At 45.1% G+C, this 15,210-nt stretch overlaps 1 protein-coding gene across 1 annotated transcript in view; it reads left to right on the forward strand.

Annotated features, from left to right (window-relative positions):
• prex2 (phosphatidylinositol-3,4,5-trisphosphate-dependent Rac exchange factor 2) overlaps positions 1–15,210 on the forward strand; it is a 206,341-nt gene that overhangs the window by 137,208 nt on the left and 53,923 nt on the right. Inside the window, exons 29-31 of the mRNA XM_038997738.1 lie at positions 4,334–4,424; positions 10,537–10,665; positions 14,866–14,907. Coding sequence (XP_038853666.1) covers positions 4,334–4,424; positions 10,537–10,665; positions 14,866–14,907 — 262 coding nt within the window. The remainder of the gene's footprint in view (positions 1–4,333; positions 4,425–10,536; positions 10,666–14,865; positions 14,908–15,210) is intronic.

Below are 15,210 nucleotides of genomic sequence, written 5' to 3' on the forward strand. Positions count from 1 at the left end.
CCTACTTCCTTGAAAAAGTCCTGAAATTTCGGAAGGATTAAAAAAAAGTTACAGAATGTATTCCTTTTTGGCGCTTTTAGGGTTAAGTGTGTACGTTACTGGAGTTATACTTGGGATATCGTTTTTCAATGGAGAAAGTAAAAAATAGCTGGAAAGGGTCTAAAGTTGTCAAGCAGGTTTACATGCAGGTGACACCAATCCTTTTTGATACCAAGCTCCAACCATGGAGACTTTGTCTAGGTAAATCTTTGTCTCCTCACCTGTGTGTTCTGGTGTTGACTCTTCTGTTCTCTAATTAATAAGAGACTGTAACGGTTGTCCTCCTCCTCTTCGTCCGAAGAGGAGGAGTAGGGATTGGACCAAAGCGCAGCGTTGTTATACGACATGATGATATTTATTAAAGTAAAGACGAAACACGAAAATACTTCAACAAACTACAAAACAAATAAACGATGTAGACAGACCTGAACTAGAGAACTTACATATACACGAAGAACGCATGAACAGGTACAGACTACACAAACGAACGAACAAACGAAACAGTCCCGTGTGGTGCACAGACACGGAAGACAACCACCCACAAACAAACAGTGTGAACAACCTACCTTAATATGGTTCTCAATCAGAGGAAACGTAAAACACCTGTCCCTGATTGAGAACCATATCAGGCTAAATGACAATGAACCTAAACATAGAAACACATAACATAGAATGCCCACCCCAACTCACGCCCTGACCAACTAAACGCATACAAAAACAAGAGAAAACAGGTCAGGAACGTGACATAACCCCCCCCTCAAGGTGCGAACTCCGGACGCACCACCAAAAGTCTAGGGGAGGGTCTGGGTGGGCATCTGTCCACGGTGGCGGCTCAGGCTCTGGGCGTGGTCCCCATCCCACCATAGTCAATCCCCGCTTTTTTAGCCTCCTCCCAATGACCACCCTCCAAATTAACCCCACTGGATTAAGGGGCAGCACCAGACTAAGGGGCAACACCGGAATGAGGGGCAACACCGGAATGAGGGGCAACACCGGATTGAGGGGCAACACCGGATTGAGGGGCAACTCCAAACTGAAGGACAGCTCCGGACTGAGGGGCAGCTCCGGACTGGCTGACGGCTCTGGCTGGTCATGGCTGGCTGACGGCTCTGGCTGGTCATGGCTGGCTGACGGCTCTGGCTGGTCATGGCTGGCTGACGGCTCTGGCTGGTCATGGCTGGCTGACGGCTCTGGCTGGTCATGGCTGGCTGACGGCTCTGGCTGGTCATGGCTGGCTGACGGCTCTGGCTGGTCATGGCTGGCTGACGGCTCTGGCTGGTCATGGCTGGCGGACGGCTCTGGCTGATCCTGGCTGGCGGACGGCTCTGGCTGATCCTGGCTGACGGACGGCTCTGGCTGATCCTGTCTGGCGGAAGGCTCTGGCTGCTCCTGTCTGGCGGAAGGCTCTAGCGGCTCCTGTCTGGCGGAAGGCTCTAGCGGCTCCTGTCTGGCGGAAGGCTCTAGCGGCTCCTGTCTGGCGGACGGCTCTGAAGGCTCATGGCAGACAGGCGGCTTTGCAGGCTCAGTACAGACGGGCGGCTTTGAAGGCTCAGTACAGACGGGCAGTTCATGCGGCGCTTGGCAGACGGACAGTTCAGACGGCGTTGGGCAGACGGGCAGTTCAGGCGCCGTTGGGCAGACGGGCAGTTCAGGCGCCGCTGGGCAGACGGCAGACTCTGGCCGGCTGAGACGCACTGTAGGCCTGGTGCGTGGTACCGGAACTGGAGGTACCGGGCTAAAGACACGCACCTTCAGGCTAGTGCGGGGAGCAGCAACAGGGCACACTGGACTCTCAAGGCGTACTATAGGCCTGGTGCGTGGTACCGGCACTGGTGGTACCGGGCTGAGGGCACGCACATCAGGGCGAGTACGGGGAGAAGGAACAGTGCGTACAGGGCTCTGGAGACGCACAGGAGGCTTGATGCGTGGTGCCGGAACTGGAGGCACTGGGCTGGAGACACGCACCACAGGGAGAGTACGTGGAGGAGGAACAGGGCTCTGGAGACGCACTGGAAGCCTGGTGCGTGGTGTAGGCACTGGTGGTACTGGCCTGGAGCGGGGAGGTGGCGCCGGAAATACCGGACCGTGCAGGCGTACTGGCTCCCTTGAGCACTGAGCCTGCCCAACCTTACCTGGTTGTATGCTCCCCGTCGCCCGACCAGTGCGGGGAGGTGGAATAACCCGCACCGGGCTATGTAGGCGAACCGGGGACACCATGCGTAAGGCTGGTGCCATGTAAGCCGGCCCGAGGAGACGCACTGGTGGCCAGATATGTAGAGCCGGCTTCATGGCACTTGGCTCAATGCTAAATCTGGCCCGGCCGATACGAGGAGCTGGTATGTACCGCACCGGGCTATGCACACGTACAGGAGACACCATGCGCTCTACTGCGTAACACGGTGTCTGCCCGTACTCTCGCTCTCCACGGTAAGTACAGGGAGTAGGCGCAGGTCTCCTACCTGACTTCGCCACTCTCCCTTTTAGCCCCCCCCCAAGAAATTTTTGGGGTTTACTTTCGGGTTTCCAGCCACGTCTCCTACCTGCCTCCTCATACCACCGATCCTGGGCTTTCGCTGACTCCATCGCCTTCCGAGAGCGGCGATTCTCTCCCACCTTAGCCCAGGGTCCTTCTCCGTTCAATATTTCCTCCCAAGTCCACGAGTCCTGGTTTTTTGGCCGCTGCTGCTGGTTCCTCTCACGCTGCTTGATCCTTGTGTGGTGGGTGGTTCTGTAACGGTTGTCCTCCTCCTCTTCGTCCAAAGAGGAGGAGTAGGGATTGGACCAAAGCGCAGCGTTGTTATACGACATGATGATATTTATTAAAGTAAAGACGAAACACGAAAATACTTCAACAAACTACAAAACAAATAAACGATGTAGACAGACCTGAACTAGAGAACTTACATATACACGAAGAACGCATGAACAGGTACAGACTACACAAACGAACGAACAAACGAAACAGTCCCGTGTGGTGCACAGACACGGAAGACAACCACCCACAAACAAACAGTGTGAACAACCTACCTTAATATGGTTCTCAATCAGAGGAAACGTAAAACACCTGTCCCTGATTGAGAACCATATCAGGCTAAATGACAATGAACCTAAACATAGAAACACATAACATAGAATGCCCACCCCAACTCACGCCCTGACCAACTAAACACATACAAAAACAAGAGAAAACAGGTCAGGAACGTGACAGAGACCCTCAGGAGACAGTGTTGTTGTGTGCGTCCGGGTCGGATGATGTCTTTTCACTTCAGTAAAATTAAATGATAACATGCCTCTCCTTCCTGTTGTGCTAAACCAGTCCGAATAGTTTTTCCCTTTGATATATTAATTAATTTTATTTTTATTTAACCTTTATTTCACTTGACAAGTCAGTTAAGAACAAATTCTTATTTACAATGACGGCCTATGAACAGTGGGTTAACTGCCTTGTTCAGGGGCTGGACAACAGGTTTTTAACTTGTCAGCTCGGGGATTTGATCTAGCAACCTTTCGGTTACTGGCCCAACGCTCTAACCACAAGGCTACCTGCCGCTATGGCACTTCTATTGTCAGGTACATGAAAAACACAGACTAAACAAGCACAACAACCTCAGACCGACTGGACCCACACAATAATACCATACATTCTTGACAGTTCTGGCACGCCATTCAGTGAACACAACATTTCTAACTTCGACATACATACATTACAAGTCCAAAGTTTGGACACCAGGGTTTTTCTTTATTTTTACTATTTTCTACATTGTCAAATACTAGTGAAGACATCAAAACTATGAAATAACACGTATGGAGCCATGTAGTAACCAAAATAGGGCTATCTTCTGTATACCACCCCTACCTTGTCACAACACAACTGATTGGCTCAAACGTGTTAAGAAGGAAAGGCAAAGGGTGCCTACTTTGAATAATCTAAAATCTAAAATATATTTGGATTTGTTTAACACTTTTTTGCTTACTACATGATTCCAAATATGTTATTTCCTAGTTTTGATGTCTTCACTCTTATTCTACAATGTAGAAAGAATACAAAATCTGAAAAACCCTTGAATGAGTATGTGTGTTCAAACTTTTCACTGGTACTGTAATTACATTTGATTCCATGAATTGAACTGCCAAAAATCATGAAGAAAGAACTGGAACAGCACCATTACGCACACACCCCTAACCCCCTGCTAACAGAACACATCTCATCAGTAGTGTATGTTTCTGTCTCTGTCTCACTGTGTCTCTGTGTCTCTGTCTCTCTCTCTTCGTCTGTCTCTCTGTTTCTCTTCAGGTGGAGTCCATCACCAGTCTGCTGAAGGGAGCGGTGGTGGCCAAGGCCTTTGAACAGACCAAGTGTTTCACACCTGGACGAGGACTACAAGGTAAAGACGGAGGGGTTGTCTTTCAGTGTGCACCTTATTAACTTTGTAGTGCACTACTTTTGACGAGGACTGCCCGGTAAAGACGGAGGGTTGTCTCTTACATACAGCTGGGTTATACTGTCAACACTTAGCCTAGAACCAAACAGGCCCAACTCTAGCCTACTGTAACAAGATGGGTTTGGTCGACGGAAGAAATCCAGAAGCAAAAAAGAACACTCTGGGGATGTTTGCCTTTCAATGGGAGGAAAAACTCCATCCTTTCTTCTCCTCCCTCCATTCCCTACCTCCATTCCATCCCCTCCCTCTCCACATGCATCCCTTTCTCTGGCATGGTGGTATATAGATTTTTTTTCTCCTCCCTTTTCCTGTAAGGGCTGTTTTTGTACGGTTTTGGAGTGTTTTTGTAGTGTTTTTAGCTGGGGTGTAGCTGTGCTTATTAGGGCTTGCTCGGGTGCACAGTAGAGCTTGGAGAAGTAAGATAACATTGGAGAGACTCCAGACCCAGCATCCATCCCTCCCTCCCTCCCTCCATCGCTCCTTCTCTCTAAAGAAAGAAAGAGTTTGAGAGGAAACAGGACCTGCTCAGAAAACACTGCAGCCTCCCTCACAGGGCTGCTACTTCCTGTGTGTGTGTGTGCGTGTGTGCGTGCGTGCGTGCCAGGCTTGCATGCATCCCCTCCACCCCTCTGTTCATCTCTCCTATTCCAAGCCCTCTGTGCCCTCCTCTTTCGCACTCTCTCTCCCTCCCTCCATCCTTCCCTTCTCTCTGTTCCTCTCATATCCCTCTGTACCCTTCCCTTCTCTCTGAGCAACACCTTATATCTGGAACTGTGCCACTGGCCTGCTGTTTATTGCAATTCCGCCCCATATTTAGTACAGTACTGCATATCACCCAACAGTGAAGATGACACCATACAGACCTACTGTACGTATATAATAGCCACAGTTGTCAGATCGCATCATAACAATATACTGTTAACTAAAGTTTTTGGGGCTCAGTTTCTGATTGTTTTGGCTTTACCTTGTGTGTGTGGGTCCCAAATGGCACCCTATTCCCTATATAATGAACTACTTCTGAACAGGGCTCTATATAGGGAATCAGGTGCCATTTGGGAGGCAGAACTTTTCTTGGCCTGAAACATTCAGCTTCTATCAATTGTTTTGTTTTATCTCATTGTGTAGGAAGGTTTTCTGTTCTATCCGAAGAACTTTACTCTCAGATACAAATTTAATCTGGACAGGAAATGCAGCTGGAAGAAAAGTTGCTATATTTAACCCTATCGGTTTCCTGGAGTGACAATAAACCATTATCGTTTCCATGTTCTGGCTATAAATCATGAATCTCCATTGCTGAGTCGGGACATTCTGGAGATCAGATGGTGTACAGTTGTTTTCATGAAAAGGAGGAAAATATCCTGTTTCTGTATAAATGTCATGGCCAAGGTTTCTAAAGGTTAGGTTTTGTGGGTTTCAAAGGCTACGTCCCAAATGGCAGGCTATTCCCTATGTAGTGCACTACTTTTGACTAGAAATGTAATCAGAGTAGCGCATTTGTAAAGGGAATTTGGTGCCATGTGGGACACAGATAATGACTGTAGTGAATAATGAACTGAATTGAATCAGTCTGGCATAGCCCCAACCTGTGTGGTGGCCTGGGGCTATACAGTTGAAGTCGGAAGTTTACATATACCTTAGCCAAATACATTTAAACTCAGTTTTTCACAATTCCTGACATTAAATCCTAGTAGAAATTCCCTGTCTTAGGTCAGTTATGATCACCACTTTATTTTAAGAATGTGAAATAGTAGAGAATGATTTATTTCAGGTTTTATTTCTTTCGTCACATTCCAAGTGGGTCAGAAGTTTACATACACTCAATTAGTATTTTGTAGCATTGCCTTTAAATTGTTTAACTTGGGTCAAACGTTTCGGGTAGCCTTCCACAAGCTTCCCACAATAAGTTGGGTGAATTTTGGCCCATTCCTCCTGACAGAGCTGGTGTAACTGAGCCAGGTTTGTAGGCCTCCTTGCTCACACACGCTTTTTCAGTTCTGCACACAAATGTTCTATGGGATTGAGGTCAGGGCTTTGTGATGGCCACTCCAATACCTTGACTTTGTTGTCCTTAAGCCATTTTGACACAACTTTGGAAGTATGCTTGGGGTCATTGTCCATTTGGAAGACACATTTGCGACCATGCTTTAACTTCCTGACTGATGTCTTGAGATGTTGCTTCAATATACAGTGGGGCAAAAAAGTATTTAGTCAGTAGGTATGGTGTTCTTTGGATGCAACTCAGCATTCTTTGTCCTCCAAACACAACGAGTTGAGTTTTTACCAAAAACTTCTATTTTGGTTTCATCTGACCATATGACATTCTCCCAATCTTCTTCTGGATCATCCAAATGCTCTCTAGCAAACTTCAGACGGGCCTGGACATGTACTGGCTTAAGCAGGGGGACACGTCTGGCACTGCAGGATTTGAGTCCCTTGCGGCGTAGTGTGTTACTGATGGTAGGCTTTGTTACTTTGGTCCCAGCTCTCTGCAGGTCATTCACTAGGTCCCCCCGTGTGGTTCTGGGATTTTTGCTCACCGTTCTTGTGATCATTTTGACCCCACGGGGTGAGATCTTGCGTGGAGCCCCAGATCGAGGGAGATTATCAGTGGTCTTGTATGTCTTCCATTTCTTAATAATTGCTCCCACAGTTGATTTCTTCAAACCAAGCTGCTTACCTATTGCAGATTCAGTCTTCCCAGCCTGGTGCAGGTCTACAATTTTGTTTCTGGTGTCCTTTGACAGCTCTTTGGTCTTGGCCATAGTGGAGTTTGGAGTGTGACTGTTTGAGGTTGTGGACAGGTGTCTTTTATACTGATAACAAGTTCAAACAGGTGCCATTAATACAGGTAACGAGTGGAGGACAGAGGAGCCTCTTAAAGAAGAAGTTACAGGTCTGTGAGAGCCCGAAATCTTGCTTGTTTGTAGGTGATCAAATACTTATTTTCCACCATAATTTGCAAATAAATTCATTAAAAATCCTACAATGTGATTTTCTGGATTTTTTTTTCTCATTTTGTCTGTCATAGTTGAAGTGTACCTATGATGAAAATTACAGGCCTCTCTCATCTTTTTAAGTGGGAGAACTTGCACAATTGGTGGCTGACTAAATACTTTTTTGCCCCACTGTATCCACATACATTTCCTGCCTCATGATGCCATCTATTTTGTGAAGTGCACCAGTCCCTCCTGCAGCAAAGCACCCCCACAACATGATGCTTCTACCCCCGTGCTTCATGGTTGGGATGGTGTTCTTCGGCTTGCAAGCGTCCCCCTTTTTCATCCAAACATAACGATGGTCATTATGGCCAAACATTTCTATTTTTGTTTCATCAGACCAGAGGACATTTCTCCAAAAAGTACGATCTTTGTCCCCATGTGCAGTTGCAAACCGTAGTCTGGCTTTTTTATGGCGGTTTTGGAGCAGTGGCTTCTTCCTTGCTGAGCGGCCTTTCAGGTTATGTCTATATAGGACTTGTTTTACTGTGGATATAGATACTTTTGTACCTGTTTCCTCCAGCATCTTCACATTGTCCTTTGCTGTTGTTCTGGGATTGTTTCACACTTTTCGCACCAAAGTACGTTCATCTCTAGGAGACAGAACGCATCTCCTTCCTGAGCGGAATGACGGCTGCGGGGTCCTATGGTGTTTATACTTGCGTACTATTGTTTGTACAGATGAACGTGGTACCTTCAGGTGTTTGGATATTGCTCCCAAGGATGAACCAGACTTGTGGAGGTCTTGGCTGATTTCTTTTGATTTTCCCATGATGTCAAGCAAAGAGGCACTGAGTTTGAAGGTAGGCCTTGAAGTACATCCACAGGTACACCTCCAATTGACTCAAATGATGTCAGTTAGCCTGTTAGAAGCTTCTAAAACCATGACATTTTCTGGAATTTTCCAAGCCGTTTTAAAGGCACAGTCAATTCAAATCAAATTTTATTTGTCACTTACACATGGTTAGCAGATGTGAATGCGAGTGTAGCGAAATGCTTGTGCTTCTAGTTCCGACAATGCAGTAATAACCAACGAGTAATCTAACCTAACAATTCCACAACAACTACCTTATACACTTAGTGTATGTAAACTTCTGACCCACTGGAATTGTGATACAGTGAATTATAAGGGAAATAATCTGCCTGTAAACAAATGTTGGAAAAAGTACATGTCATGCACAGAGTGGATGTCCTAACCGAATTGCCAAAACTATAGTTTGTTAACAAGAAATGTCTGGAGTGGTTTAAAAATGAGTTTTAATGACTCCAACCTAAGTGTATGTAATCTTCCGACTTCAACTGTATGTATCAAGCATTGCACAGTAGGATTGCTGATCTAGGATCAAGTCCCCCCCTTACATATAATGTTATTCATTGTGATCGAAAAGGCATAACCAATCCTAAATCAGCACTCCTTCTCTGAGACGCTGGATACATCTGGCCCTGATCTGTAGCTTATACCCCTCTACTACGCTCTCCTAAAAAGTTGGTTGTCTTTGTGTGTCTTTGAGGATATTTTATTAGACTCGGGGTGTGTGTGTGGGTGGGGGGGGTGTTAGGTCCCCTATGTGTGTTTGTGTGGGGGTTGGGGGGGGGGGTGTTAGGTCCCCTATGTGTGTTTTAAATATCAGAACTCTCCAAACACTTTGCACATTTTACATGTTTCATTTCTCTCCTCTGATCTGTGTCTCTCACCCCATGTGAGCACAGATGCATTTGATCTAGGAGGAGTGTGTGTGTGCGTGCGTTATGTTGATCCGATGAAGCGTATCGCTGGCGTAGTGTGTGTGTTGATAATAAAGTAGATGGCAGAGCATTCCTCCTTCCTAGAGAAAAGAAACACAAACGCACACACCAAACACACCCACAGCCCCACACACTACACACACAAGGTAGACCAAATCCCTAAATGCCCTACAAGCCTCTAGTTCACCACCATCCTGTTATCACAGATTCAACCTACCATCTCTCTCCAAAATCTACACTATATCTAACCCCTCTGTGTGTGTGTGTCTCTCAGTGTTTACATCCTAGATTGATCTGCTGCTCCCCCTCTCTCGCTCTCCCGCTCTCTCGCTCTCTCTCTCTCCCTCCCTATCCTAATAAAGACTGTCTGTGTGTGAGGCACGGATAGGACCAAACAAAGACAGCAGTCTTAATGAGACATTCATTAGCAGACATCCAATCATATCTGTCTGGCACTCAGACATACGTCCACAGTGTCTGGGCTGAAGGAATGGAGACGGAAGGGAGAGAGAGGTATTGGGGGAGAGAGAGCGAATGTGAGGGACATTTGGGAGTGTGTGTGTGGGCTTTGGTTCTCACCTTCAGATAGAGGAGTAAAATGATGAGGTATGTCTGGAATTCTTTCCTCTCCTCCGCCACTCTCATCCCTTCACCCCTCTCTTCTCTCCGATGAATAATGCAGGAGATGATCGGCTCCGTATCCTCCATTCCTCTCCATCTCCCTGTGTGTCCCAGGCTTTGAAGGACGATAAAGCCCCTCATGTTGTGTCTACCTTAGTCACACGAGGGATGAAGGGGGGATGTGGGCAGTGTGTGCCAAATAATAACTTGACTAGTTACTTCTGTGTGGTGGCCTGAGGCTGGTTAAGAATATACCTGTTTTTTGTTTAGTAGGTGGATCACAATAAGGCCTTCAGTTTTGTGGCAACAAACCGATGCCTTCGAGGCAACAGGCTATGATTTTGGACAGCAAAGTAACTTGTCTAAAAAACATCTCTCGTCTCCTGTCATTCCTCGATCCCACACGTCTTTCTTCTAAATGATTCAGGATACTGATTTAGCTGTTTGGCTACTCCTCTCTATGTCCAGGAGATCTGCAATATAACCAGAACATCATCCAAATAAGAATTCCTTACTTAAGGACACTTCAACAAGGCTCTGAATAAAGGTGTCCTGGGTTAAGGAAGGTGTTTTTGGATGATCAAGTCCCTCAGTCAAGAACCTGATTCCCTATTGGATCAAGCTGGGCTGAAGCATGTTTGGGTACGCTTTCGTTCTCTGATTATAACATGTTGTTTTGTTGTGTCTGTCAGAGTTCCAGCAGGAGATGGATCCTCGGGTTAACTGTACCAAGAAGCTCCGTGTCCACATCAAGCAGGACCCATGGAACCTCCCCAGCAGCGTACAGGCCCTCACACACACCATCGCCAAGTTCGTAGAAGGTAAGATGCACACGCTGAGACCTTGAAAAAGCCTCTGTAATGAGTTTGTCTCCATCTACAGTAAAAGTCCACAGAGGTACAAACTTGAGGCAGTGCACCATACAGTACACACAGAACATTGGACACAAAGGCCTTCATCCACACATTAGCCAAGTTGGAAGGTTAGTGCTGAATATGGTGCATGCACACCAATTACAACAAAACTTGGGAACACCACACCAGATGCAACAAAACTCAGGAACACCACACCAGAGTCAACAAAACTCAGGAACACCACACCAGATGCAACAAAACCCGGGAACACCACACCAGATACAACAAAACTCGGGAACACCACACCAGATGCAACAAAACTTGGGAACATCACACCAGATACAACAAAACTCGGGAACATCAAACCAGATACAACAAAACTCGGGATCACCACACCAGACGCAAATTTAAGTGCACGTCTCCTCAGAACAGGAAAATGCTCAGCGCTAACGTACATTTTGTAGAACCCAAGGAGAGGGAGGTTGTTGTACCTGGCTTTGAGCTCGTCATTGCTTTGCAGCTCAATGACTTCGTGTTGTAGGCCATCCGGCACATCCGCTGGTTCGACGTTAAACGGGGTTGTAAATATGTTCAACTCCAGTTGTTTACTTTTCACATCCTTAAACCACTCACAAAATGCCTTCGTGAGCTTTCCACACTCCCACTCAGGCTCTTGTCCTTGCAGAGTAGGAAAATGCACTGTGTTACCCCTTTTTAGTTGGACTTTCCATCGCTTTAATTTCGCTTCAAACGATTTCACGTTTGACAGCAGATCGCCGAGAAGCTGGTTCGGCCCTTGGAGCTTGACGTTCAAGTCAGACAGACACTTGGTTATGTCCACCATGAAGGCCAAATCACACATCCACTTGTCATCACTCAGTTCCGCGACATGTTTCTCTCATCTCCATTAATTGTTTTACTTCATCCTTCAGTCCGTAAAACCGCGCGAGCATGTTTTCCCGGCTCAACCATCGCACCTCACAGTGGTAAACCAGATCACCATACTCCGATTCAAGATCACTCAGTAGCTCCTTAAACTTGCGGTTATTCAGCCCTTTGCTTTTGATCAAATTGATGGTTGACAGTACAGTTGCCATTACGTTGTTCGGCTTCAGGGACGGTGCACACAGACTTTCTTGATATATGCTGCGGTTGCATACAATTAAATCAGTTGGATCAAGACTGAGACAACTCATTTATTTTTTCACTAATGTTGTTAACCCCTTTTTCGAGCCACTTCATTTTTTTAACCGTAGCTCAAATTTGCTCATAGCCGAGACAAGTCTCTCAAACAAGTCCTCACCTCTGGTGGTGCCATGCATGGCTTCCAAAGACAGCAATTCCTGCCTTGTGTCAAACTCAGCAGTAATCCCATGCACAAAAATGGCAAATTGGGCAGTATTTGTTACGTCAGTCATTTCATCACATGCCAAAGAGAAAGTTTTTTTGCAGAGTCTTTCAATGTTTTTTCAATATCTTGTGCCATGTCAGTTATCCGCTCCGTGACGATTCTTCAAGACAAAATGACACTTTGGAACAATTTAACTTTGTCTGATGCTAGCAACTCTGCAGTGTCAAGGAGACACTCTTTTACAAATTCTCCTTCCGAATGAGGCTTCAGTTTCTTTGCGATAAGCTCGCTCACCACAGAACTTGCTTGCATAACATTTCCCCCATCTAAACGAGGTTTCGTAAAGACGGCTTGTTGGGCACCCAAACCCCGCTGAAGGGCAAGGACTTTATCCACACGAAGTTGTCCTTGCAACTCATTCAGTTTAGCATGTTTCGAGCTGTAATGATGCTCCAATTTTGTATATATTTTTTTTTTCGTGGAAAAATTATGTCTAGAGATTTTTTGATTTAAAAAAATGTATTTATGAATTGGCTCGGAGGCCTGATCAAACGGTCTCGTAGGCCGTATACGGCCTGGAGGCCGGATGTCCCCCACCCCTGTGTTACAGCCTGAATTCAAAATGGATTAAATATAGTTTTCTTTCTCACCCACACACAATACCCCATAATGACAAAGTGAAAACATGTTTTTAGAAATTTTAGTAAATTTATTGAAAATGAAATACAAAAATATCTCATTTACAAAAGTATTCACACCCTTGAGTCAATACATGTTAGAATCACTTTTGGCAGCGATTATAGCTGTGAGTCTTTCTGGGTAAGTCTCAAAGAGCTTTGCACACCTGGATTGTACAATATTTGCCCATTATTCTTTTCAAAATTCTTCAAGCTCTGTCAAATTGTCTATTGATCATTGATAGACAACCATTTTCAAGTCATGCCATAGATTTTCAAGCAGATTTCAGTCAAAACTGTAACTCGGCCACTCAGGAACAGTCACAGTCTTCTTGGTAAGCAACTCCAGTGTAGATTTTGCCTTGGGTTTTAGGTTATTGTCCTGCTGAAAGGTGAATTCATCTTCCAGTGTCTGGTGGAAAGCAGACTGAATCAGGTTTTCGTCTAGGATTTTGCCTGTGCTTAGCTCCATTCCGTTTTCTTTTATCCTGAAAATCTCCCCAGTCCTTAACGATTACAAGCATACCCATAACATGATACAGCCACCATTATGCTTGAACACATAGAGGGGTGGTACTCTGTAATGTGTTGTATTGGATTTGCCCCACAAATGCTTTGCCACATTTTTTGCAGTATTACTTTACTGTCTTAATGCAAACAGGATGCATGTTTGAGAATATTTTATTCTGTACATTTTTTTTACTCTGTCAATTAGGTTTAGTATTGTGGAGTAACTACAATGTTGTTGATCCATCCTCACTTTTCTCCTATCACAGACATTAAACTTTGTAACTGTATTAAAGACACCATTAGCCTCATGTTGAAATCCCTGAGTGGTTTCCTTCCTCTCCGGCAACTGAGTTAGGAAGGATGCCTGTGTCATTGAAGGGACTGGGTGTATTTATACACCATCCAAAGTGTAATCAATAACTTCACCATGCTCAAAGGGATATTCAATTTCTGTTTTTTTTGTTTTATTACCCATCTACAAATAGGTGTTATTATTTGTGAGGCATTGGAAAGCCTCCCTGGTCTTTCTGGTTGAATCTGTGTTTGAAAATCACTGCTCGACTGAGGGACCTTACTGATAATTGTATGTGTGGGGTACAGATATGCGGTAGTCATTCAAAAATCATGTTAAACACTATTATTGCACACAGAGTGAGTCCATGTAACTTATTGTGTGACTTAAGCACATTTTTACTCCTGAACTTATTTAGGCTTGCCATAACAAAGGGGTTGAATACATGTTGACTCAAGATATTTCAGCTTTCATTTTGAACTGATTTGTAAAAATGTCAGAATTCCACTTTGACATGATGGGGTATTGTGTGTAGGCCAGTGACAAAATTATTATTATTATTTTTATCGGGCTGTAACACAACAAAATATGGAAAATGTCAAGCGGTGTGAACTCTTTCTGAAGGCGCTGTATATTAATCCAACATCCTGGCACTATTTATTTCTGTTGGAGCGTGTGTTTGTGTGTGAATTAAGTGTGTATGTGTGCCTAAACCCCTGATCAGATCACACTTTTGTGAAAATGAGTGTGTGTGTGTGACTTTGTGTGTGACTTTGTTTGTGTGTGTGTTTGGCTTTGTGTGTGTGTTTGTGACTTTGTGTGTGTGTGTTTGTGACTTTGTGTGTGTGTGTGTGTGACTGTGTGTTTGACTTTGTGTGTGTGTGTGTGACTTTGCGTGTGTGACTTTGTGTGTGTGTGTGTGACTTTGTGTGTTTGACTTTGTGTGTGTGTGTGTGACTTTGCGTGTGTGACTTTGTGTGTGTGTGTGACGTTGTGTGTGAAATAAGCAATGTAAGCAGTGTAACAGCACACTACAGCTTTGCTTGTTTACAATAGCGGAACCTCTCAAGATGACTTTCTCACCCAGCCTCTATGCTGCCAAGGTTTTTACTGTTCCACTAACACCACTGTGGCTTTGATATGACTAAACACACACAGATTCATATTATCTGTGTGCTTCAGTTATGCCGTTAGTCAGTCTTCATATGTGTAGAGACCTATCTAGACCTAACGGGGCAGTTGGTGAGAGACGTCCTATCAGGTTTTATGGGTCAGAAACACCAAAGTATACTAAAGTCTCTGAGAGTCTAACCTTGGTTTGTCCTTCACTATTCCAGAGGTGAAGACACGACTGCTCTTGGTCCTACTACAGTACACAGGTTGGTTTTCCTCTCCTCTGAAATGCCTTGGATGTAAAAACATGTTACAGTTGATAGGGACATACACACACACACCACAGTGACCTCAATACACACATCTGGAATGAAACAGAGGAGTGAAATTGAATTCTAGGGACTAAACTGCAGAACATCTACATAATTCTCTTCACACAGTAATTGAGACACTAGCTAAGTCCTCCTAAAACACCTACAGGAACATTTTTGTCATGACAAAGTCCCTCATGATCCCATTACAGCACCCTTAAGAACACATGATATCTCCCTATTTCTCAAGGTTATAGA

Source organism: Salvelinus namaycush, chromosome 7, assembly GCF_016432855.1.
Source record: "Salvelinus namaycush isolate Seneca chromosome 7, SaNama_1.0, whole genome shotgun sequence".
Taxonomy (NCBI): domain Eukaryota; kingdom Metazoa; phylum Chordata; class Actinopteri; order Salmoniformes; family Salmonidae; genus Salvelinus; species Salvelinus namaycush.